Genomic DNA, 26,649 nt, shown 5'->3' on the forward strand with positions numbered 1-26,649 from the left:
GTTTCTAGGTGATGCTGACAATGTTGTTCTGGGGACCACACTTTGAGAACCAGACTTAGATGATAGCAAACTATGGCCTGGGACCAATCTATTGTTAATAAGGTACTTTCTCTTTTTCTTTTTTCCTTTTTTCTTTTCTTTTTTTTAAACACACGAACAGCCTAATAGCAAAATGCTAGAGAGCAGACATTTGGATCAGAGAGACACTGGATTCAAGCCCAGATATGCCACACACTCTCTGAGGCCCTAGAACAATTTACTTACCCTATGGAAACCCCAATTGTCCCATGTGCAGAACGGGGCAACAACGGCTCCCAACACATGGACTGTTGTGAAGACTGAGTAGGACAAAGCTCTCAACAGAGACTCTGGCTCAAAGTAAAGGGCTCAATAAATGGGAACCACAATGAGTATTGTTTTGTTGATTTTTCACTGGTGGTATCCTGCCCCTAAACTCCAAGTAATGAGCAAAGACAATCTGGGTGTTTTAAATTGCACTTTTCAAAAATCCAATGGGCAAGGCATATTAAATCTCCAGCCCTCCAGGACACAAACCAAGAATTAGTATAGAACTCATCCCAAAATTACCGAGGTGGTTTTTTTTTTAAGATTCTTTTTTACCAGGAAAATATTTTCTCCAATTGCTTTTCCCTTTAGATTGTTCCCATCTTCAGCAGACACTGTACTTTGGGGCCCCCAGGCAAAAAATTCCAGAAGGGCTTCCTTACCCATTACTAACTGTAAAATAAGTAGGGAGTCCTCTATTTCTTGGGGATCCTCAGATCACAGTGTAAATATCAGTCTTTTCCTATCAGGCTTGGTTAGAACACCCTGCTGTGAGCACACATGGTATCCTCCGCCCTTACCTCTTAATATTTTATACATCCGTAATCATTTCATGAATTGTTTGCAATAATTTGTTTAATGTTTTTTTTCTCTCATCTAGCACACTTTTCATGAGATAATCATGTTTACTAAGTTCCCCACTGTACCCCCTAGAATAGAATCTGGAACACAGAAAAGTCCATAGTAAATATTTGATGAGGATCAGACCAAATGAATGAATTCCCAAGAATTTGGAACAGCAGAATGAGAAAAGCAATTTATTTCTCTTGTGCATCTACCGATCGGCATGTCTCAGGAATGTATGTACTTGACAAGAAAAAATAAAATTTGATTCCGCCAACATGTTTTGGTGATTGGATATTGGAATTTCCCACTGAATTAAGGACTTCATTAATCCATTGTTTAAGAGCCCAAATCAAGAACCCATAATATGAGAATGTCTATTTAAGAAATAATGAGGTTTGGGGATTTTACACATGTTGGAAATTCAAATAATGGTATTGTATCTACATAGTATTTGGCAAAATTCATTCAACTCAGTTGCATTTTTTTCTGTTGAAAACTCTGATCTTTTTCGTTGCTACTCTCCTTGGTATATTCCCTTTAATATGGATACAAATGTAAATGCATTTCTGAGCCTTTGCTTTTCTTATTTTAAATTACCTCTCCACTTCACCACAAATTGTATATTTGGAGTTCCATTTGTGGCCAAAATGCATTGTTTAATTGTGCAATACGTAATTTGTAATATAATTATGTTGGCCAAATTATTTCCTGGGCTGCTCAATTACCGTGATTACATTTGTTAAGTTTACAAGCCACATGCTGTTATTCTCCTTTCCCTCTGGCTAGTAAACAGTTTTATTTCGCTTTTAGTTCTTGGGTTCAGGGCTTCAAGTGGGTGTCATAAAGGGGAGTGAAATTTGATATCTTGTTTTCTACCATTACAGTCCCACTTGTGTTAATGAAGATGGGAGCTGAAGCTGAAAGACCACAAACAACTTTTACTGTTATGTGTCCACTCAACACTTAGAGAGAGAGATTGATGATAGCACATTTCAAATTCATCTTCCAGAACATTCCACCTCAAATGGGGAAATGGCTAACGTTTATTGGGTGCTTTCTATGTGCCAGCTACTAGACTAAGCACTTTACGTACATTTAAATGTTCATCTTCAGAACAACACCGTGAGGTCAATACCATGATGATCACTGTATCTTAGCCTAGGTTCCTCAAAGAGCAGAGCCTGTGACAGGGGCTTGTGTGCACATAGCTTAATTTGGGAAGTGAACAAGGAAAGGGAGTAAGGACTAGGAGGAATGAAACAGGGAAGTGTAGGAAGCCAACCCAAGGGTGTGTTGTCTGGCTGATCTATTCTGTGGGCAACAGGGGTTCTAATTCATGAAGGCAGCTCTGAGAAGCTGTGCAGAAAGCACCCCAGAATTATCTAAGACTCTGAAGAGAGGAATATTTTCCCCCTGGACTTTGTCCCCTTGGTCAAGAGTTGTCCTATAGGGTGTTGACACCATAACACTTCCAGGACTGCAATGCCTAAGGGTAGTGAGTCTGGCAGATGCCCCATGTGGCTGCAGCAGAGATGCCCTGGGGCAAAATGTAGCACATGCCTGGGGAAGCCAAGGGGAGCTTCTGTAAATTACACCTAGAGTAAGACGGTAGGCAACATGAAACTGGGCACTAGAGGCGTCCTATACACACTGTTTCTCCTTTTTTTTTTTTCTTTTTTGCGACATACTTCAAAGACCTTTTATTAATATTCTTATAATTCACCAACATTTTTGCAGCTTTATTGGGGTATAATTAATAAATAAATATACCCCCAAACTGCTCATGTTTAATGTATACAATTTGATGAGTTTGGACATATGCATCTACCCATGATCCATCACCACAATCAAGATAATAAACATATCCATCATCTCCAAATGTTCCCTCATGTCCCTTTGCTTTTTCTGCTTTTGTTTTTGTGGTATGAACACTTAACATGAAATCTACCCTCCTAACAAATTTTTAAGTGCACAACATCGTATTGTTAACTATAGGTACAATGTTTGCATAGCAGATCTCCAGAACTTATTCATCTTGTATAATTGTAACTTTATACCCATTGAACAACAATTTCCCAACCCCCCCCTCAATCCCCTGGCAACCACCATTCTATTTTCTGCTTCTATCATTTTGACTATTTTAGATACTTCATATAAGTAGACTCATGCAGTGTTTGTCCTTCTGTGACTGACTTATTTCACTTGGCATAATGTCAAGTTCCATCCATGTTGTCGCAAATGAACCATTCTTGCATCCTAGGGATAAATCCCACTTGACCGTGGTGTATGATCCTTTTAATGTGCTGTTGAATTCAATTTGCATGTATTTTGTTGGGGGTTTTGCATCTCTGTTCATCATGGAAACTGGTCTGTAGTTTTATTTTCTTGTACAGTCTTTGGCTGGCTTTGGGGTAACTCTCTTTTTCAAAGAAGAAAACTGAGGCTTGGAGAGGTTGCCTAAGGATATAGAACTAGTATCTGGCAGAGCTCATGATCTTGTGTCAGGATTCCAGCCTGTATTAATTTCCTAGGGCTGGTTAACAAATCACCACAAACTAGGTGGCTTAAACAATAGAAATTTATTTTCTGACAGTTCTGAAGGGTAGAAGTCTGAAATCAAGGTGCCAGCAGGGCCATGTTCCCTCCAAAGGCCCTAGAGAAGAATTCTCATGTAGCTTCTGGTGGCTATTGGCAATCCTTGGCATTCCTTGGCTTGTGGAAGCATCACTCCAACCTCTTCCTCCATCTTCACCTGATCATCTTCCCATTATGTCTATGTGTCTGTGTCCAAATTTCTCTCTTCTTATAAAGACACAAGTTACATTGGATTTAGAAACCACCTAATCCAGTGTGACCTCATATACTTGATTATATCTGCAAAGATCCTATTTCCAAATAAGGTCTATGACGATTCCAGGTAGACATAACTTTTGAGGGGATACTATCCAACCCAGTACCTGGCCCCAGTTCTTCTCCTTTGGAGTATTTGAAAACATTATTTTAAAAATTTTTAATTTTTTTAATTTCATACATATCTCTTTCAATAATTGAACATTAGGAATGTCTGAACACCCATTCCCTAGAGTCAGATATTTATTGTTCTCTTTAAAGAAGGCTTTGTGTTCTATATGCCTCCAGATTTTTCAGATGTCTTCTAGAAGACAAATTTACCAGTTGATCAGGAGCCTTTAAAAGACACCATGTTTTAGTGTGTGCCTCCAGTCCCAGGCAGAGTTCACCTTGGTCCCATTGTTGTTGCAAGGGTAGTTGAAGCCACTACCTAGAACAAATGGGCGGGCATTGGAGAAATGCCCAGCCCTTTACACTAAATTCATCCACCTGAGAAAATTCTTTTTTCTCAAGTTCTGGCAAGTTGGGATGCTTGAAAAAATTTACAGGAGTTCTACTAGCATTGTTAGTCATGTCAGGTTTGATCATGTTCAGTTTGACCAAGTTTCTATCCTGGTTGAGTGAAATAGATCTAGTATTAAAGGTATTTTATGCAGCTATGATTATATATTGTCCCTTGGCCTTTGTGTACATTATATTTAATCCTCATAACACCCCTGTTGAAATAGTATCATTCCAATCATACCAGAAAACTGAGACTTCAATAGGATAAGAAATCTATACAACGTCACAGCCATTAAGTGGTAAATCTGGGGGTTGACACCAGATTTTTATGACTCTAGAACCTGGGATATTCTCCAATATCAAGCTGCTTTTGACCTGGTCCACAGAAATCAAATGCCTTCAATCATGTCATTTAGGATTCACTATTTCTTGCTTTCAAAACATTTACATAAAAATACATAGAAAATTATGAATCAATTTAATAGTAGCTATCAACCCTCATAGAGTCTCCTTCCATGGGCCAACCATCTTATACAAATGAGGTTGGAAATATTCTCCCTGGTGTAATGAAATCAAAAGTCAGAGAGTTTTAAGTCACTTGTCCAAGTAGATCACAAAGGTGACAAATGCTAGGCGAGGATTCAACTCAAGTCCTACTTACTCCAAAGCCTGTTCTCTCAACTACTTCATATATTGATTCTCAACATCAAAGCCTTAAACAAACAACATAGAAGCTCAAAGTAAGGGTTCATTTTAAGTAAAGGGAATGGAGAAGACTTTATGCAAAGCTGACATTAGAGATAAGTCTTAAAGCATGAGAAAGATTATGATAGCTAATAAACAGTGAGAGGAGTCTGAATACTCACTCATATTCATTCCATATGTGTTCTACGGAGCATATACTCTGTTCTGAGGACTGTGCTGGTAACTGGATGAACACGATAGCCACGATCTCTACCCTTGTGTTGCTTGCAGCTTCTGGGAGAGTAGACAATAGTTGAACAAACACACTAATAACTGAACTCATGACCAATTCTTTGAGTGCTATGTAGGACACAAAATACTTTGTAGAAAAGAACAAGACAGGGTTTTACTTAGCAAGAATCAGGGAAGGCTTCTCTGAGGAAGTGACATAAAAACTGAACCCTACATTTGAGAGGGCACCAAACCTTCAAGAATGGAGAGAAGATTTCTCCAATCAGAGGAGTCTGCAAAGCTCTGAGGTGAACAAAGAAACTCAATATGAGGGACCCTGATGTACAAGTAGGAGAAAAGCCCAACAGTTGCCAGGAAGCAGTCGGGGGTCAAACCACTCAGGGCCTCTGGGCCATTCTTGGGAACTTCAATTTCATTCAAAGGACAGTGGGGGGCTTCCTTGGTGGTGCAGTGGTTGAGAATCTGCCTGCTAATGCAGGGGACACGGGTTCGAGCCCTGGTCTGGGAAGATCCCACATGCCGCGGAGCAACTAGGCCCGTGAGCCACAATTACTGAGCCTGCGCGTCTGGAGCCTATGCTCCGCAACAAGAGAGGCCGCGATAGTGAGAGGCCCGCGCACCGCGATGAAGAGTGGCCCCCGCTTGCCGCAACTGGAGAAAGCCCTAGCACAGAAACGAAGACCCAACATAGCAATCAATCAACTAATCAATAAATAAATCTTTAAAAAAAAAAAAAAAAAAAAAAAAAAAAAGGACAGTGGGAAGCCATTAAAATGTTTCACCAGAGGAGTGAAATTCTCCAATTTATGTTTCTATATCAAACTGGCCACCACTCTGTGGAGAACAGATATGGGAAGACCAATTAAAAGGCTACGGCTGTAACCCAAGCAAAAGATACTGGTGGGTAGTCAGGGTGGTGGCTGTGGAGATGGCCAGAAGGAGAGAGATCATTTTAAGATAGAATTGACAATTTGTGCTAATGAGTGGGAGGAAGAAAGATAAAGAGAAGGGGACAAAATCAAAGATGGCTCCCAGCTTTCTGGCTTGAACAATTGAGTGCAGGGAGGTGCCATTTACTAAGATGGGGAAGATGCAGTAGGGATGGGGCAGATGGGATGAGTGGGGCAAATGCATGTGGAAGGGTGAGGAGAATGAAATAATCTATTACTTATGATGAGTAATTCATTTGGGTGTAAAATGACATGCTATCTCTAAGCTATAGGCCAATGAATTGTACTGAATGAAAACAGGTCATAGCAGCATGTGTCAAGTCAGGAGAAAAACAGCTGAGAGATTCACATCTTGCATCAACTTTGCATTCTGCTTCCACGTCACCCTCACCTAGCTCAGATATCCATTCAGCACGCCTTCCTTGAGTATCCACTGATGGTGCTGGAATCATCTGCAGATAAAAAATAAAGAAAATAATAACAATGCAACTGATTCAAGGTCTGCATGATAGATGAACGTGTTTGACAGTCGAGAGGGAAAATCATAAAAAGCAGGAATACCTTCTGAAGAGAGAGGAGAGTAGCAGAAGAAAGATTTCTACAGGCAGTGACATATGTACTGGGTTTGAAAAGGAGTCAGGAGTTTACCACAGGGAGAGGACAAGAAACAGCACTCTCGGCAAAGTGAAGAAGGACAAAAGATGGAGGCACAGGTGTGTATAGCATATTTCTGTGACAGCACGTGTGGTTCTAAGAGCAGAGGGAGGGAGGGATTTGGGGTGGAAGGAGTAATGTGTTTGGTGTCAGGCTGTAAGAAACTTTTGAGTGCCATACTATTCATTCTACCTGTAACCAACAAAATGCACCACCATATACATATATGGTGTATATATATATATATATATATATATATATATATATATATATATGTATCTCCCATGATTCTCTCTTTCTCCTCTTTCTCTTTCTCTCTCTCTCATTCTCTCTCTCTCTCTCTCACGCACACACATACACGTACACACACACGTACACACACACATACACACACATACAATCCTGTGATGCTGTTTCCCATCTTAATGTTGCAAATTCCTCCTTGTCTGTATCTGGAGGCAAGAAAAATAAGGGAAAGAAAGGTTATGTGGATAAAATGTTCCCGAATGAAGCTAAAGATAGCCCTAAACAGGTGGATCTCGGTGACGGCAGCTTTTGCAATTCAGAGAATAATTTCTTTCCCATTTTCATCAAGACCACCCAGCCAAGTCTTTACCCCTTCAAATCATTCTAACATCATTGCCAGATTCATCTCCTGGGGAAAAATCAAGTGTATATCACTTTATTCCCCTGTTAAGAATCTTTCCCTAGTTTTCTAAGCCCATCAGGGAGCTCCTGCTATTCCCAAAAGCCACGGAGCCCACCAGAGGGTAAAAGGCTGTAAGGGGGGAAATTGCTCTTAAAATTTTAAGATGAAATAGAAATATACAAGGAAAGGAATCAAACAAATATGTTCACCTGGATATGACTCACATAGTATTTTGTAGATAAGAACATGTTTGATGGTTTCTGAACTAGTGGTGTAGGATTTTGGCCTGGAAGAGAATTGTCTGTCAGTACAATCAGTTAATATGTTTGCTGTTTTGGAAGACGGTATGTGGGAGGAAACCTGAGATAGGTGGTTGTACTATATTTACACCTTGCTGCTGCTTTTCCTTCATAATCAAAAGTGACACTACCAGCGATAATGGCTATCTTCCGGTGCAGCTGTGGGTAAAAAAGCAGATATGAAGCCCCCATGCACACCGCTTGCCTCTAAAGATGGAACCTTGATTCGTGGCTCTTACAGAAGTGCTGTCCAGTAGGTCTTCCTGCAATGATGGAAATGTTCTTTCTCTGTGCTGTCCCATTGCGTAACTATGAGCCACATGTGGCAATTTAGCCCTCAAATTGTGGCTAGTGCAACTGAGGAACTGAATTTTTAATTTCATTTAATTTTAATTAACTTACATTTGAATAGCCATATGTGGCTAAGGCTATCATATTGAACAGCACAGTCCGATACCTACCAGGGTCCTTTTTTCTAGTCCTGGGTCTCTTCTTTGTGTGTGTATGTGTGTTTTTATGGGTGGTTGTATTTGTTTCCTGAGGCTGCTGTAACAAATTACTTCAAACTGAGTAGCATATAACAACAGAAATTTATTCTTTTACTGTTATGGAGCCAGAAGTCCAAAATCAAGTTGCCAGAGTTGGTTCCTGCTGGAGGCTTTAAGGGAGAATCTGTTCCATGCCTGTCCCCTAGCTTCTGGTGGCTGGCAGGAATCCTTAATGTTCCTGGGCTTGTAGATGCATCATTCCAATCTCCGCTTCTGTCTTCACATCACCTCCTTCTCTGTGTCTCTGTTTCTGCGTCTCAAATGTCCCTTTCTCTCTTCTAAAGAGACGCTGGTGTGGGACTTAGAGTCTATCCTAAATCCACAATGATCTCATCTCCAGATCCTTAACTTAATTACATCTGCAAAGACCCTGTTTCCAAAAAAGGTCACGTTTACAGTTACCAAGGGTTAGGACTTGGACGTGTCTTCTGGGGGGACACAATGCAACCCACTAGAGCAGTATTCTGGCACTTTCTTCCACAAGCAGGCTTTTGCATGGGACACAAATTACCTTCCCACACAACAATTCTCATGCTTGTCCTCACGATATCCAAAACCACACGCATGCCTCTTTCCCCCAAGCCAACCCATTTTCCTACAGCCTTCATACCTTGAGCTATTTTGACTCTTTTATATTCAGTCAATTACATTTTTAGGTGTTTTCCAATATTAAACGTAATTCCCTGCTAGGGAAACAGACCTAACTTTGTTCTGTAAAAGCAATTCAACAGAGGTCTCAGGACACTATGAGAGCATTCAAAGAGTTTCTCTCGTGCCTTTTGTGGATTCTTTACTTGGAAGAATATTAAGTGATATCCAGACAGCACCCAGCTTTGTTTCAGCCATCTGCATGTGAGATTTCTTTCTTCTCAGGTGTAGGAGGACATATGGAAACTTCCTGCCACTTTGTGTGGGGAGGGGCAGCTACAGACACTGGAAGACTGTGGCTCCGGGGAAGAAAGGTGCCCTGACCCCGTTCCTAAGTCCCCTGGAGTGGAAGCCATCGGCGGGGCAATATCCAGCATAACCCCGTCATCTCCTCTGAGGTGGGATGAACAGGCTAGTTGTCTCTGTTCTTGGTAATGACTCTATATTTAGCAAGCTGGCACAATTTTTAGACAGAGATTTCTCACAAGAACTTGGCAAACATTCCATGTTTCCTTTGCTGCAATATGTAGAATTGATATTTCTGACAAAATTGCTCACACATCTTAGTGTAACCTGTTTAGTAGTTGCACGATGTTAATTTTATTTTTTTTCCCAAGCAAAAGGAAAAAAATGATTAATTGTAAGGTGTTGGAGGCTGGGTAGGGGAATTTGACCACAGGTCTCCTGGAAGGTCAGGCCAGTCAAGTCTTCCTTGCTAGGGTTTCGCATACCAAAACTTCCCATCCAGCCTCCCGCCCATCCTTGAATCACAACAACACACCTACCAGTAATGCTGGAATTGAAAGACCCCGACTAGCCTCCCTGTTCAGACACTCCACCTTTCCATTCATTCTGCACCACCCTAACAGCTTCATCTCCTAAAACACAAAGGCACTGAAATATCAGCATCTGGGCGGGAGGCTGATCCTCAGTGAATAATACACTGGTTTTTCTGCACTTTGCTTCACACTGGAAATAGTTCCTAAATATTTTTTAAATAAATGATAAATATTATAGTGTGTCCAAACATAATTTTTAGAACACCAAAGCCACTCTCTCACACATAATTAAAAGACTAAATTGATTTTTTTAAAAACTGTTCATTTAAAATGAAAAATTAGGGCTTCCCTGGTGGCGCAGTGGTTAAGAATCCACCTGCCAATGCACGCAACACGGGTTTGAGCCCTGGTCCGGGAAGATCCCACATGCTGCGGAGCAACTAAGCCCATGTGCCACAACTACTGAGGCTGCACTCTAGAGCCCGCGAGCCTAGAGTCCATGCTCCACAACAAGAGACGCCACCGCAATGAGAAGCCCACCCACCGCAACGAAGAGTAGCACCCACTCGACACAACTAGAGAAAGCCCGTGCACAGCAATGAAGACCCAATGCAGCCAAAAATAAATAAATAAAATAAATTAATTAATTAAAAATAATAAATAAAAAATAATTAATTTAAAAACCTGTAGTTCCCTCAAATTCCAAACTCCTTTTCCCAACACTCAAGATCCTAAAGCCTCACCCTCTCCTCTTCCACTGACTTCATCTCTCACCTCTGCCCTTTACAAATCATATTATTCTTGTGTTGTTATCAAATAGCTACCATTATTGCGTGTCAATGGCTTTATACACTTTTTCTTATTTAATCTTAAAAACTATCCTATGAGATGGTTGTTATTTTTCCCATTTTACAGATGAGGAAAAGGAGTCTTAGAAACGTTAAAAGGTTTTTTGCTCAAAATCACACAACTGGTAAGCAGCAAGGCAGGAGTTTGAACCCATACTTGTTTGATAACAAAATTCACATGCTTAACCTAAGCACAGTCTCAGGCACAATGGTAGTGTTCAAAATCCAGTAGTTATTATTGGGTGTAACAAGGTACAATCACAGCCTGCTCTGTCCTGCCTCCCTGCTTTGGAAGGTCCTGTCTTAAGGACTTCTGTGAGCATTGGACAAACTGTACTCCCCTGAAAGCCAATGGCAGGGGTTCTGGTTGCTATTGTTACAAAACAAATTATCCCCAAACTTAGCAGCTTAAAATAACTATTTTATTATGCTCACATTTCTGTGTCTGAAATTCAGACAGGGCACAGTGGGCATGGCTTATCTCTGCTCCATGATATTTAGGACTTTACCTAGAAAAACTCAAAAGCCATTGGGGGTGATTCGATGGCTGGAGATGGAATCATCTGAAAGTGCAACTAGCTGTCCAAGATGGTTTACTCATAAGGCTGTCCACTGATGCTCTCTGCCAGCTGGGGGTTTAGCTGGGAGTATTGTCTGGAGCACCTATTCATGGCCTCTTCAGCATGACTCAGAGTAATTGGACTTCTTACGTGCTGACTAGCCTCCTTAGAATGAACATTCCAAGGGAACCAGGAAGAAGCTGCATGGTCTTTTCTAAACTAGCTTCAGATGTCATATAATGTCACTTCCACTGCATTTTTTTGGTTAGTAGGGAGTCATTCATGCCAGTTCAATTCAAAGAGGGGGAACATAGACCCCACCTCTTGACTGAAGGTGTGTCAAAGAATTTGCTTACATATTTTTAAATCACTACATCGATATCACCCATAATGAAAAAACAATTTCAGTGAGAGGCTGAACATCTGTTCCTGAAACTCAAGTATTGGAAGGGACATCTACATGGATGCTGAAGTCGCCATGATGATAACAGTATTTGGAGCAAAAAGGAAACCTATGAACCAGTTGCCAAAGTCTTCAGAAAAGAAATATGAAGGGGTTTCTTGGATGTCGGTGTCATGGGGTAGTACATGGCGACAACATGCAGGGGTAGAGGATGCCTTAACCAGATGGTCGTTATTATTAAACATAATCAGGTATAATCACAATCTGTTTCCTCCTGCCTCCTCAAAGGAGGAGGGGTTTTTCCTCATAAGAGCAGAAAATTAATGGTCTACCAAGGCAATGGGCAGCCAAGATAATGTCATTCTTACCTTTGACCCCTGTGACATTTGAAGAATGAAGAAGGACATGAATTTCTGAAAGGGCTGCAACAGACTCAGTGCCCTCTGAGAAGAGCCAGGTTTCAGGTTAGGCAGAGACAAGAGTATTGTGTGATGGCCTCAGAATTATTTACAATGGAACTCATTTTCCAGAGGTTCCAGTAAAGTGAGTTAGGAGGGAAGACAGCAGAAGAAGAGATATAGAAGATAAAATTTAGCAATGTTTGTGGTTGCAAGTAAAAGGAAGAAACACATACAATTAAATCAAAGGGACATTTATTATATCTAACAAGAAATCTTGACAGAGATTGAGCCTGGATTCCTTTGAGTCTACCAATCTGTCATCTGCTATGTGTAGCAATGCCTCCCTTCATAATACAAATAAGTCTGTCCCAGCTACATGTCACATCCTCAGAAATTAGCATCTACCCTTGAAGCAAAGTGAGAAGAAGCAAAAAAGACTTTTCTCCTCACTTGCCTATTTTTTTTAATGAGGAAGGAAAGCTTACCCATAAGCCTTCAGCTGACTTCCCTTAAATTCCACTGTCACAACCTTCATCCCTATATCAATCATTGGCATAGAGGAAGGATAATCATGCCTTAAACCAATCATGATTCACCTCTTAGGCTGGGCACATTGCAACCCAAACAACAAAATCATGTCAGCAAGGAAAAGGCAATGGCTGCTAGAAAGGCAAGCAACAATATCAGTCATGCTGAGGGATAGAGCTTCAAGTAATGTGGAGATGGGAATGTCAAGACAGCAGGAGACTTGGGAAGGCCTCAGTTTACCCAACTGTAAAAAGACTATGTACTCACTAATCTCCAAGGTCCCTCCAAAGCTGAGAGCCTATCTTCTATCCACAACATTTATCACATCCATATCTTTTCTTTTATTATGGCTATTTTCCCATATTTCCTCTCTCTAACTAGATTATTGGCACACTGATAGCAGGGACCTTGTTTGTTTTGTCTTTGTATTCCACATCATCGGTAAGTATTTGAGGATGAAAGCAACGCCCAGCACTCTTCAAAGCTGTGTGACTTTCTTTGTGAGATCAATCTGGTTTTCTCTCAGTGAGAGACAAAAAGAAGACATGATCATTGTTTCCCTATATATTGAGCATCCACCATGTAATCCCCGCTCTTGTGGAATCTGAGAAAAATGTAAGAGCCATTGGCATAAACAACTCTAAAAAAAAAACAAAAAACAAACAAAAAAAACCAAGCAAGCACATGGAACCCCATTCTGCATATTTAGACAGGAGCAGCTGTGCTTCCTCCACTGTATTCCAGAGAGATGTATTCGGACAATGGCCTGGACACAGGAACAGGATTTACTTTTGTCTCTAAGGATTGAGTTGTAAAGAGCCAGTGGATAACTGAGAGAAGGTGATTGACAGAGAGGGCAGCAATGGAAGAGGAGGGGAAACAGGGGAAGCTGGACATTTCTTTCTTTCTTTTTTTTTTAAGTTTCTTCTACCTAAACACTTTTTTTTGTTTGTTTGTTTATTTTTTGGCTGTGTTGGGTCTTCATTGCTGTGCACGGGCTTTCTCTAGTTGCGGCGAGCAGGAGCTACTCTTCATTGCAGTGCATGGGTTTCTCATGGCGGTGGCTTCTCTTGTTATGGAGCACAGGCTCTAGGCGCACGAGCTTCAGTAGTTGCAGCACACAGGCTCGGTAGTTGTGGATTGCGGGCTTAGTTGCTCCGCAGCATGCGGGATCTTCCCAGACCCTTGTCCCCTCCATTGGCAGGCGGATTCTTAACCACCAAGCTACCAGGGAAGTCCCTGGACATTTCTTTTTTGTGGAATAAAACAAATCACAAATTTGATTATCATTTGGACTTAGCTAAACTGTCATTAGTCAAAGGATTTTTTAGTTATGGATTCATAATTTTTAAAACTTGCTGCCGTTTCTTTCCAGTTGGCTGGTTTCCTAAGAGATTCAAATAGACAGAAATAATCAGATAGAGTGGATGCTTGTTACATGAGAGAATATGTGTACTTTTAAATTTAACTCAGTGTTTGAGACTTGATAGTACAGTTTCCGAAGAGTATAAGCAGTTGGACAGAGACTTACAGAATCCCATAATGTCAAAGTTGGAAAGGGCCTTAAAGATCACTAACTTCAACCACTCTCCCAGTATTTGGATTCCCTCTACGAGCAACCTTGCCACATTGTCATCCAATGAAGCTTGAGCATCTCCAATGATGCAAAGCTCACCATCTCTCAAGGCAGCCTGTTTTATCTGTGGGGACCCAGATTACTAAAGAAGTCTTCTTTCTGTTAAATATATGACTTATGAAACTTCCACCTAGTTGATCTGTTAAACTACTGAACAAGTTTAATCTTCTTCCTCGTGATAGTACTTCAATTTGGGAAAATAGTAACATGATCCTTCTGAATCTTTTTGCTATTATGTTGCTTCGATGTAAATTGTTCCTTTCTGTATTCCTCTTAATGTACAGTGCCTACAAATGCTCAAAATTCTAATGTGAGAAAATAAGAGCAGATTTTATCCTCTTGCATCTGAAATACTCCATACTTGTAGTTGCTATATTGACAAGCTACAATTTGTGGCATTGTCAAAATACAACATCTTTTTGTCTCCTACCTTTCCATCAAAATGTAATCAGAGATGGTTTTAAAAAAATGATATTTTTCTTACTCTTAAGTAACAGACATTCCTAAGGTCACTTTCAGTTACAAACATAGACTCAATTTGGTAATGAAAATGTCCACTTCGAGATAGGAATCAAAATCATCAACTTGGTCAAACGCTATATCCTTTCCACTTCCTCAGCTGGAGTCAGCTTCAGGCTGGAAGCCTGCAACATGAAAAGGGTGGTGGTTTCATGTGCTTGTGAACGGTGGTGGGTGGTGGTTGGCTTCTTCTCTGTTCTTCCACTTGCTAGCTAATTTCTGACCTTTCCACACTTAGTGTGGATAAGATGAAAGGAAAGGTCTTAAATCATAACCTGCTCTCTCTCTGGGCTTGGCAGACGTCTAGGGTTTTTTGTGTGTGGGCGGGTGGGTGTTTTTGTGCACTTTGGTTGAGAATTCCATCTCTGAAGACCAGTTTTCCTGAAAATCTCTTGACCCTGTGACACGTATTTCTACTTTGACTTGTTGTCCTGATGATTATTACTTGAGACCTTTCCTTAACACCTAGAATTCAGCATTCTCCTTCATGTTCTTGCTACTGGGGCCGTTCTTCTCATACAGGTAGACAGATTAAACAGGACTCAAGAAAGCCTTACATCAGCTCTCTCTCGTCTGTGTGGCCCACCTATGGTCCACTCCTCACCCCAACAAACGTTGGATGTAGCAGCTGGTTTTATTCAGCCACCTGTATCCTCAGGTATGAGTCAGGCACCACCAACCCCACCCCTCCCGCCCCCCCCACTTAACAATGTAATGGATGGAGCAGACACTGAAGCTCTCCAAATGGCTTCATGGAAGCTCCCCTAAGGGGAGCAGGCTGGAGGTAAAGTTACAGCTTTTGCCAAAGTAACTTCCTGCCCACATTTACCTCCTCTCCACATTCTGATCCAGTTTGTAGCTATTTCCTTAGCAATTTTGAATGCGGTAATTTGTCTAACCCTCACTTTGGTCTCTAATATCTATCATGCTGGAGTCCAAGATAAACCCAAAGTAAGAAGAGTCTCATTCTAACCTGCTGTTTCATACTCATAAACATGTAGCATGAGGTCTTATTAGCCATCTTAGTCTTTCAAGCCACATTGAGTGTATTCTTTGCCACCATCCCTGTGGCAGACTGCCAGTGTTCTCCAAAATCTGCTCTTCCTTTCTTCTTAGTAAACGAGTTTTAGCTTGTCCCCTTACCTTAAGCTGGAGGATGCATTTCCTACCTCCTTTGCAGCTAGGTGTGGCCCTGGTATTAAGTTCTCACCAATAGGATGTAAGTGGAAGTGAAGAGTGTCCCTGTCATTCCATGTGTTTAAGAGGAAATCATGAGGTTCAATTCTGGTTATGATGGAGTAAACACACCCCACACTATCTCTCCCACTAAATTCAATTAAAAAGTTTGGGCAAAGTATATAAAGCAACTACCAGAGGACTCTGAAAAAGTGCATAAGAACATGAGCACTGAATAGGAAGTTCAAGACTCCAAAGCAACCCAGCAGTGTTGTTGTTATTGTTTGTTTGTTTTTGCCTCTGATATATGTTGACTTGGGCTCTGGATCAGCCCAAAAATGGAATCACAAAGAGGAAGCTCCAAGAGAAGCCCATGTTCTCTCGTCAGAGAACCAAGAATGGTAGTTACAAAAATTTATGCATGCGTGAAAACTCATAGAACTATACACCCCCAAAAATGAAATTTACTACATGTAAATTAAAAATAACTTTTAAAAAAGAAATCACTTTCCCTAGACATTCTTCTTCCAACACTTTAGAAAATTGGCGTAAAACTGAGCCATCTTGCCCACTCAGGCAAGGATAACACCCTAGTGGATAGCAGAGGAATGGCACAGGGAGTACACCCAGCAGTCTGGACTACTCTCTGGGAGGTCTGCTTTCTGTAACATCTTCACCTCTACTTTACCTAATCAAACCTCTAATGCTTTTCACGTGGATGACAACTAAACTGTGTCTGCCCCATCTATCATGGGTGCAGGCAGCTGTTTAAACTCAGGCAACGTGTCATCCAAGCTAATCTGGATTGTATTGGATTTACATTCTGTCATAAAATATATTTGCCATTCCTCCCAAGTAAGCCATACCTGAAAATTTAATACTGATAAAGGCATGGATAAACATGTTGATTAAGACCACAGAGAGAGCCACAGGGCACCAATGACCTTTACTTCAAGGAGAAAAGGAGAGAATGGAGAATGCTTACCAAAACATGAAGAACTGATAAAACTTTTCAACTGGAATTTCTATTTAGGCTGATAGCAATGAATTTGATTGTCAAACAAAGCATTAATCCATCTAATTATGTCAGGTCTAGCTTATTTTTCCCCATTTTATCCACAAGAAAATAATGGGAGGTTTTTCATTAGTGACTTGCTAAAATGCAAATATACTCTGTCTTTCACATTTCTCTGGCAGTCTAGTTTTTGACAAGGCAAATAAAAAATAAATTTAGCTAACAAACCTTGTTTTTAGTATGCTAAAATTTGTCTTGGTGGTAAACTTCCTTTAGAAGGCAGACAAACAATATAATGATCAATTCTAAAATCTTGTTCAGGAGTGAGTATACCAATCTGAGGTTTGCTGAATCTATACTTTACCCTCTTTTTGAAAATCAGAATATCTTTTTTTTATGTCCATAGTTTTCTGGCTCATCTTTTCTTTGTCTTAATTCGTCAACAATAATCAAAGCAGATCAATGACCTGACTTACAAGTTCTCCACAACCATGAGAAATAATCTGGTTCACATGCCTCCCCCCCCAAAAAAAGTCACCTGTAGTATCTGGGTTGCCTGTCTTTCAAACTCTTTATCCAACTGAGGTTTCAGTCCTTCATATCAGAGTTCATTTACTCATTACCTCATTCACCCATTCAACATACATCTGCTGAGAGTCTGCTATGAGAACCAGACTTTGTTGGAAGTGTTGAAGATTCAGCAGAGAACCAAACAGACAGAAATCCCTCAAGGAGTTTATAATTAATGAAATAAAAGTATAAAATTATAGAGTGTCAGCTGGTGACCAGTTGGATGAAGATGGATATTTTAGGGAAGAGGAGGCTGGTATGAGTGTGGGATTAAAATTCTTAAAAGGATGGTCAGGAAAGGAGTTACTGAAAAAAAGATTCACTTGAGCAAAGGATTGAAGGTGGGGAAGGAGAAAACCATGCAGATTTCTGGGGTAGAGGGTTCCAGGCAAAGGAAGTAGCAAGTACCAATGCCCCCAAGACAGAAACATGCTTGACATGTTTGATAAACAGTAGGAAGGACAGTGTTGTGGGAGGGGAATAAGTGAGTGGTAGAGAACTAGGACATGAAGACAGAGAGGCGATGGGTAAAAGACTACATAGGAGAGGGTTAGTCTCCAAGTTCTACATTACTTGACCCTCACTGGGAGTTTCTGGAGGAATTTAAGACATTAATGACATATAGTGTTTCTCTGCCTCCTTTCTGGAGGGGTCTCTTTTTAAATTTATTTAGCAAATATTTATTAAGTACCTATAATGTGCCAGGTGCCTTGTAGGGACTGTATAAACCTCCCAGGAACCTTACAGTCTATTGGGAAATAAAGCCTTTATAACTCACTATGGGGACTTTAGCTTTTACTCTGAGCAAGAAGGCAAGCACTGGTTTGAGCAGAGTAGTGACTTTGACTTAGGTTTTAAATGGATCATTCTGGCTGCTGTGCTAAAAATAAATTCTAATAGTTCAGGAAGGAAAGAAGGAAAACAATTAGGAGAATATTGAAATAATCTATGCAAAAAAGGATGCTTCAACCAGCATAGTAGTGAAGACAGACAATGTCAGAATCTGGGTACATTTTAAAAGTAGAGTCTACAGAATGGATGTGGGGATGGAAAGAAAACGAGATGTCCAGGATGGATCCAAGGCTCCAAGTTTTTGTTTCCCCCTCCAAGGAATCAAAAAGAGTCACCATTTCTTTAGCTGGAGACAACAGTGGAAGAGGAGAATTGAGTGAAAAAAAAATCAGGGGTTTTGTTTTGGACATTTTAATTTTGAGAGGTTTATTATATATCCAAGTGGAGATGATGAATAGGCAAGACTTGGAAAATGTCCAGGTGTGAGACAGAAATCAGGGAGTCATAAGCATATAGATGGAAGTTAAAACTGTGAAGCTCTAAGAAGTTACCAAGGAAGTGAGTGAAGACTAAGTCCTAGGGCACTTGAATACTTAGAATTGAGGGAGATAAGGAGAAACAGCAAAAAAAGGATTGAAAAGAAGCAATCAGGAAGGTAGAAAAAGAAGTAGCCAAGAGAGTGAGGTGTGTTGGGAGCCAAGTAGAAAATCATATCAAGGAGGACAGAGTGATCAAGAGTTACTGTTAGGAAAATTCAGACGAAGGCTAAAGACTAACTATGTGGAGGTCATCTGTGATGCTTACAACAGTAATTTTGGTGATGTGCTGGTCTGAAAAGAATTGGAAGAGTGGGACTGGAGCAGCAAGACTAGACATCTTTTTCTGTAAACTTAGGAAGACAAGGAAACAAGTTGAATTTTGGTTTGTTTCTTTGTTTTTGATTTTTTTAAGAAGGGAAAAATTACAATATCTTTGCATGATGGAAATGATCCAGTAGAGCACAAAAAAGGTATAATTTTAGAAAAAAAAAAAAAAGAGAGAGAAATTTCTGGAATGTCGTCCTTGAGTAGGTAAGGAGATGAGATCTAGTGGGCAGATGAAGAGCTCGACTTCAGACAGGCACACAGAGAGATTGTGGGTATTATTCCCACCCTCCATTTTTTCTAAGTAAATCACCAGGCCCCTCATCTTATAGTTTTACTATTCTTATACATAATGCATGCTACTGTTTTCTATAAATAAGATTTAAACTTTTATCCCCCGCTCATTGATCAGGTGAAGTGGCTCCTGAATAATTTTGTATTCATTCGTATTCACTGAGACACTTCATTGTTCCAGGACTGTCCTGAGCACCATGAGATGCAGCAGTGAACAAGACAGAAAAGGCCCTGCACTCCTAGAGCTTGCACTAACAGTAGAAGGAGAAGGCCAATGTGCCAGTAGATAAGCAAATGAAGAAGATGAGTTCAGATGGTGATGAATGCAGAAACAGAACCTCCCTGGAGTAAAGAGGGTAGGAGCTTGTTTAGAGTGAGCCAAGGGGTAAGGGAAAGTCTTCAGTACTTGAGCTGCAACCTGAACTTTGAGAAGGAACCTATTGTGGGTGAGGGATGCTGGAGATGGAGGCAGAGACGATGCAGGGGAACAAAAGAAAAGAACAAAGGGAAGTCCAGTTTGATTGGAGTGTAGTGAGCACAAGATAGGCAGGTGCTAGAGAAGGTCAGGTGGTAAAGACTTGGGAAGGTACTATAGACTGAATGTTTGTGTTTCCCAAAATTCCCATGTTGAGATCTTAACCCCCAATGTAATGGTATTAGGAAGTAGGACTTTTGCGAGGTGATTAGGTCATGAGGGTGGAGGCCTCATGAATGGGATTAGTGCTCTTTTAACAGAGACCTAGAGAGCTCCTTCACTCCTTCTGCCATGTGAGGACGCATCAAGAAGACAGCTTTGAACAAGGAAGCAGGCTCTCACCAGACAGCGAATCTTTCAGCACCTTGATATAGGACTTCCAGCTTCTAAAACTATGAGAAACAAGTATTTATTCATTAAGACACCCAGCCTATAGCATTTTTGTTATAGCAGCCCAAAAGGAGACTCAACTTTATGCCAAAGGCACTGGTAAGTCATTAGTGAGTCATAAGCCTGACCCCTATTCCCATTTTAAAGATATCCTTCTGGTTACTTGCGTGGAGAATGGATCGTAAGGGTATCTGGGAGCAAAGGAAACAGGGAAGAGGCCTCTGCAGTCCTCCAGGCAAGAGGTGGGGAGGCTTGTTCAAGAACAGTGGCAGCGAAGATGAAGAGAAGTGGATGGATTTGTTTTCTGTCTCAGAGGTTTGACAAGAATGACTTACTGATGAATTGGATGTGAAGAGTAAGAGAAAAAAGAGGAATCAGCAGTGATTCCTAAGCTTTTGGCCTGAGTCACTGGGTCAAGCTGTTATAACAGAGATGGAAAAACAACACAGGGGAGATTGGTTTGGGGGAACAGTGAAACCTTCAATTCCATTTTGGATTTAATTCGGAAATACCTATCAAACATTCAAGTAGAAACAGTTACTAGGCAATTAGCTATAATAAGTAACGAGAGCTGACACTTCTATGGTGTTTACTATGAACTAGGCACAGTTCTCAGCACTTTACAAACATTAAATCAGCATAGATTGCATTTACATACTGGTGAGTTCACCTGGGGAGAAAAGGCAGCTAAAGGAGGCTCAGGAATAAGCCCTGAACACACTAGCATTTAGAGGTCAGTTAGATTCCCTTCTTCCCCAGATCCCCAGGTAAAAGTCACTGGTTATAGGCTTTTACGTAATAGATCAGAATTTCAAATCTTATTTGTTGACAACATCTGCACAGACAGCTGCTTACCTCCTATCTCTTGGTGTGTCTTCCAAAGTCCCAGGCATTAGTGGGAGGAATTCATGTAAATACCAGCTGTATACATAAGCCTTTCTGTTTTCTGTCTAAAAAATGATTGTCTCTAAGGATGCTTACCCAGTCTTAGATTGCTGTTTATCTCTATTTGAAATCCCCCCACCTCCCAAATGCACTTCAGTGGGAAAACTTATTAAGTTTCAGCTGGCTCTCCATCACATTTGCTATATGCTTCAGGTTGTATATCTCAATTGGCTTTGCTGGAGAAAAATTCAGCTGCCTTCTTCACCAAATTTACAGCTAATTTCTTCCTCCCAGGATAAGTTTTCACCTCCATCAAAACTCTACTATCTGGTAAGTGACCTTCTCAATTGAGTACTAGTATTGATATACATAATTCATGTTTCCTCCACTTGGAAAGTAAAAGGAGGAGGTTGTGAATTCCCCTTTACAGGAAAAACCCATAGCCAACAGCATCAGTCCCAAGGGAGAATGGGTTAGGGAGGCTTAGTGACCAGCATGGCAGCCGTGCAGGCCAGCACCACTCTTGGGAAAGCAACCGTGAAGAGTGTACCTATTACTGATGGATCAGTAGTTGCCTCTACACGGAAAAACAGCCCCTACTATGCACAAATTTCAGTGCATTGCATTCTTAGGGCCGATTTAATAGCACTTACTTGAACCATTTTTAATGATGTGGGCCAACTGCTTAAATGGTAGAGGGTGCATTATCTTTTTCTCCACTGTTTTATTATTTGGGGAGATCAGACTTGGCTTCTATTCATGATCAGCTCCAAGAGACTTAAAAGGGGCTTTGATTCCAAAGTATATACATAAATCGTGTGGGTTTTTTTTTCCTTTTGGAGATGATGAAAGGCCAATATTTTTCTTTTATGCTTCAACAGTAAACAGAAGTCCTTCTGAAATTTTTTAAATAGCAATTCTTATTAATTACAAGTGAAGGCTTAAAGAGGGTTTAAATAAGATGAACCAAAATGATCATGTTGGTGGCAGTATTCCATGTATTATTTCTTTCTTATATTGTGCTCCCTTGCATACAAATTCTCTTTCTCTCAATCTCGCCCTCTCTTTATTTTTCTCTACCCTTCTCCCTCCCTCCCCTCTCTCCCTCTCTCATTGTTTCCAATTTTCAGTCCTTGTCCCATGACATTTCTGTCTCTGATAGCATCGTTTCTGACCTCTTCCCTGGGGTTTTCCTGCTGGCTTCTCACCACGGCATCCAGGACGTATCCAACAGGGAAATCATACGGAAAATGAATCTGAAAGCAAGAATTTGGTTCTTCAAGGAGATAATACGAGTCAGAAAATGTCTCATCTAATTCTCTGGATTCTGCCTTATAATCTGCCATAAAATATTGAACCCCTGATTTTAAATCAGAACTTGAAATGGGTCCAAGATGTAGATATTTAAATGAAAATCTTTAGGGGTTTTCCTCCCTATATAAAATTAATATTTTGATTTTCTGCCAGTTTAGTATATGGATTTCAGATATGCTGATGAACGGATTTTTTTCAAAAGGACTACAGAAATAAACCACTGTGGTATGACTTTATTTGGGGAAACAGCTTCTAATTAGAAAACTGCTTCATTATTATTTATAACATGTTATAAATTAGGTTTGTGCTATGGTTTCTTAACCTAAATATTTTACAAATTCTCCTCTATATTTTTAGGTGGAAATATAATATGCAGAGCTACATTATATGGGAAAGAAACTGAAGCCCCTGGGTTAAGTATTTTAACATCTTAAGTAAAATGTAAATTTTTAAAACAGATCTAAGAGGAAAAACTGGCATAGTTGTATGTTGGTAGAAAGCCCTCAAGGGTGTAAAACCTCTGTGTTGAAGGAACAATCTAGAATTCGGGAACAGCTAGAGGCAAAAGTCCTAGTGGATGAACATAGAGTGTTTATCCCAAACCCCAAACCTATCAGGACAGGGCAGCCATAGAGTAGACTGGATGAAAGTTCACATGAACAGATGGAGGATAGGGTTCCTGAAGCAGAAGGAAACTCCTGTAGAGAAAACTACTACGAGACTTTATCATATTTTCATATTTAACCTACTTCATTAATTCAGTTTTCCTAATGGTCTACCGTATGATTTCTAAAACCCATGAGTTGTTTTGTTCTATTTTTAATAAGAAATTTAACAGAAAAATAGCTCTAAGAGTCTGTTCTGAATCTCCTAAGAAAAATACCTGTATACCTTCCCTGCAAGCTTACAGGAAAGAGGAGGAGAATTCTTGATTTAAAAGGCCTTCCTGTCCGCTCCACCCCCTCCAAGATTAGAGCCCCAGTGATCAGCTTTCCTAGCTCTCTTGATTTCTGCTTTATCATACTTGCAATTAATTCATCATCTGACACTTTTTGTTCCATGGACATCTTCCCCACTGAACTCTTCCAGGGATTCAGGAACCATGTCTGTCTGGTTCACTTTTCTTAGGTGAGGCACTATATGGCATAGAGTCAGTGTTCAAGAAATACCTGTAGAATGAGAACAAAGGAGCATATGCTCTGGTATAGGTACAGACCCCAAGGAAGCTGCGAAGTTGAGAATGGAGCCGCATGAGAAGGGCAATACGGTAACATCATCATCATCAAAGACAGTATCAGTGCCCTTCTATTAAGTGCACACTCTGTGCATTATTGCCTTATGATTAAGAGCACAGGCCACACTTTTTGTCTGCGTGAATTTGAAAGCAGTCCCTACTCTCTCCTGAACTATGTGAACCTGAGCATGTTATTTAAGTGTGTTCTCTCTCTTTCCCCATAAAAAGAGGATTCTAATGTTATTTTTACCTCTTAGGGCTATTGTGAGGATTAACTGAAGTAGACACTGAGAAGGGTTTAGTATAGTCAGGCTCTCAGTGGGTAGTGTGCAGTAAGGACTGGGCTGGAGCTCAGAGAATTCCTTTAGGAATACTGCGCACATGTGTCACTAACCCCACTTTGCGAAGCTGGAACCCCGTCTCTTGCTCTAGATCATCCGGTGGTCAATCATGGAGCTGGGATTATGCCAGGGCATGCCCTCTCCCAATGTGGAGTCTTCACACTAGTTTCACTGACTCAGAGAAAGTTATTCACCAACTAACTACTAACTACTACCATAGTTAAGACCCACTGAAGAGCCAGAAGAGATGGCCCAGGTGGTAAGAGTGAGCCATGGCTGCCACACAATAGGAACAGAGCCCAAAGTTGAAAGGCAAATTCTGGCATGGAACTCCACCTCACTGGCATACAGCGGGCAAGATGTTGAAAGCCTTGTTTGCTGCTGAAGTCATCAATAGAGCATCCCCGTGGGGCCACAGAGGGCACTTCCAAAAGATTTCACCCACCTCACTCAGCCTCTAGAACTGGCTAGGGATTGTCCTACCAACAAGGTGCCAATTAACTAATAAGTCACTCAGGCATCAACAAACCTGGGTTGAATTAAATAAAACAAGAGCAGATAGTCTGAAAGGCAGTTGTCTCCCATTCGATTAAGGAGGGAAAAGCCTAGAGAGAATTAGTAAAGAAATATGGAATATACATTTACCTGCAGTTGAATCATTAAGCAAAATGGCTCATGGTGCAAACTAAACGAGAGTGCGATTGTTTCTGTCTTGTGGTCCGTGTGACATTTTCCCTCCACTTGGGTCATTGACTCTTCAAATGCTCTATTGTGCCAGGCTGAAGGTATAAGTATTGGGTAGCTCTTGGTGATTCCTAATGCATAGGCCTAGCTCTCTGTCAATCAGGAAGAAGGTGATGTTTCTTATGGAAAATACAGAGTTACGGAGATAGCCAGCCAAAAGTGGGTTTGCATTCTGACTCTGCATTGTCTAGCTTGGTTAAAGGACTGCAACCTTTCTGAGCCTCAGTTCCCAATAAAACAAGGAAGTGACTTCACAGTGATATAACAGAGATTAAATTTATTGGCCTATACAGTGCTTAGCACAAAGAAACAAGCATCCCCTGACAATGTTCCTAGCATTTTCCGTCACCTTATCTATCAGTACTTTATGTAATCATTACCGAAACCCTATATGGTCACTAATAGCTTAGCAGCATTCCTGGCCTTGTAGACTAGATTAAAGATCTTGGTCTTTTCCTAAGCACAGTGGAAAGCCGTTGAAACATTTCATGCTGAGAGATGTTGGGAATGGGGTAAGTGTCATGTTCAAATTTGCATTTCGGAAAGATTGCTCTGGCTACAAGGTGGAGAACAGTCTGCAGGGATGGCAGAATAGATTCGGAGATATGTTATGTGGTAATTATAGTAGTAAAGGTGAGGGGTAGGATTAGGATGGACTAGGGTGGCGGAGGTGATGGAGAAGGAGAGAAGTAAAGAGATTCAAGTGATATTAATGAGTAAACTCAGCAGAACTTGGAGGTATATTTAGTATGAAGGATCAAAGAGTGGGAAGTGTCAAGAATGATTCTAGATTAGGAATGTGTGATGCTCACAGAGATGGGCAACACTCAAAGAAGACACAGGCTGGAAGTAGAATGGGAGCAGAGCATGAGTTTGATCTTGGAGAGACTTTATTGGTATTGCTTTGACTCACACAGACTATCAGAGATACTGAGTAGCCATTGACTGTACTGATTAGCAGCATGGAAGAGAGACCTAGGCTGGAGGCAGCATATAGTGAGTCACCTGCATATGACTCTATTCTTTTAACCTTTCCATTGGGAATATTTGTTTGTTTGCTTGCTTGTTGAAGGGTTGGTTGATTGATTGATTTGATTTCATTGGTTTTGGCTGTCTGAAATAGAAGCCCCTTCCTAACTGCACTTTTCTGATACTGTTGAGCCTGCCTTGATGGAGCCCAAAGAGCTTGACTGAAGTTCCCCTCAGATCAACACTGCCAGAGGATGGGCTGTGACTTAGGCTTGGCCAGTGGGATATTCTTAGCCAGAGCTCACCTATGACCCAAGGTTGTGGGGTCAGGTGGAGGTTCTCATTAGCCTCAGCAGCAGCCCAAGTGGCCTTGAGTCCAATCTGTTTCTACTTCACAGTCTTTGCTGTGGTTCCTGTTGCCCAGCTCTCGATTCCTGCCCATTATCCAAACTTCTGGTAGAGTCTATGAGCCTCCCATATCTTCACATAATTGCTCTTTTTATTTATTTTATATTTTTTGCTTAAATTGAGCAGTTTCATGAAATTAAGAACTCTGATTACTGATACCTTTCCTTTCAATGTATTTTCCTTTCTTCCTCTTTCTCCAATTTCCCTAAAACTTCTTCTATCCCGAGTCCTTCTTTCTGACTGGCTACCTCCCTACCACCACCATCCTTTCTAAACTCCATCTTGCTCTTTACCTGTCCTTCCATAGACCCTCCTTATCTGGTCATAATATCAAACTAGGGATTCATAATATTAAATTAGTGAATACAAGGACTTTATAAAATCAAGAATTTAAAACTTCTGACAAGTTGGAAAGAGAAGCTGAAATTTATGGGATGAAATTTAATTGAGATAAATGTACATTTCTGAGCTTAGCTTCTAAAATGAAGTATAGAAGATAAGCAATGGTTTAACAGCAAATTATATTAAAAAACAAAACCAAAAAAACACTTAAGG

The 26,649-nt window shown here is 40.6% G+C and overlaps 1 protein-coding gene across 1 annotated transcript in view; it reads right to left on the reverse strand.

Moving 5' to 3' along the window:
- LOC309608942 (uncharacterized protein) overlaps positions 1 to 26,649 on the reverse strand; it is a 574,070-nt gene that overhangs the window by 56,512 nt on the left and 490,909 nt on the right. The window contains exons 9-10 of the mRNA XM_082349690.1: positions 6,544 to 6,604; positions 5,133 to 5,244 (exon numbers count right to left, since the gene is read on the reverse strand). Of these exons, the coding sequence (XP_082205816.1) occupies positions 5,133 to 5,244; positions 6,544 to 6,604 (173 nt within the window). The remainder of the gene's footprint in view (positions 1 to 5,132; positions 5,245 to 6,543; positions 6,605 to 26,649) is intronic.

Source organism: Balaenoptera borealis, assembly GCF_965194805.1.
Source record: "Balaenoptera borealis genome assembly, chromosome: 13".
Lineage (NCBI taxonomy): Eukaryota > Metazoa > Chordata > Mammalia > Artiodactyla > Balaenopteridae > Balaenoptera > Balaenoptera borealis.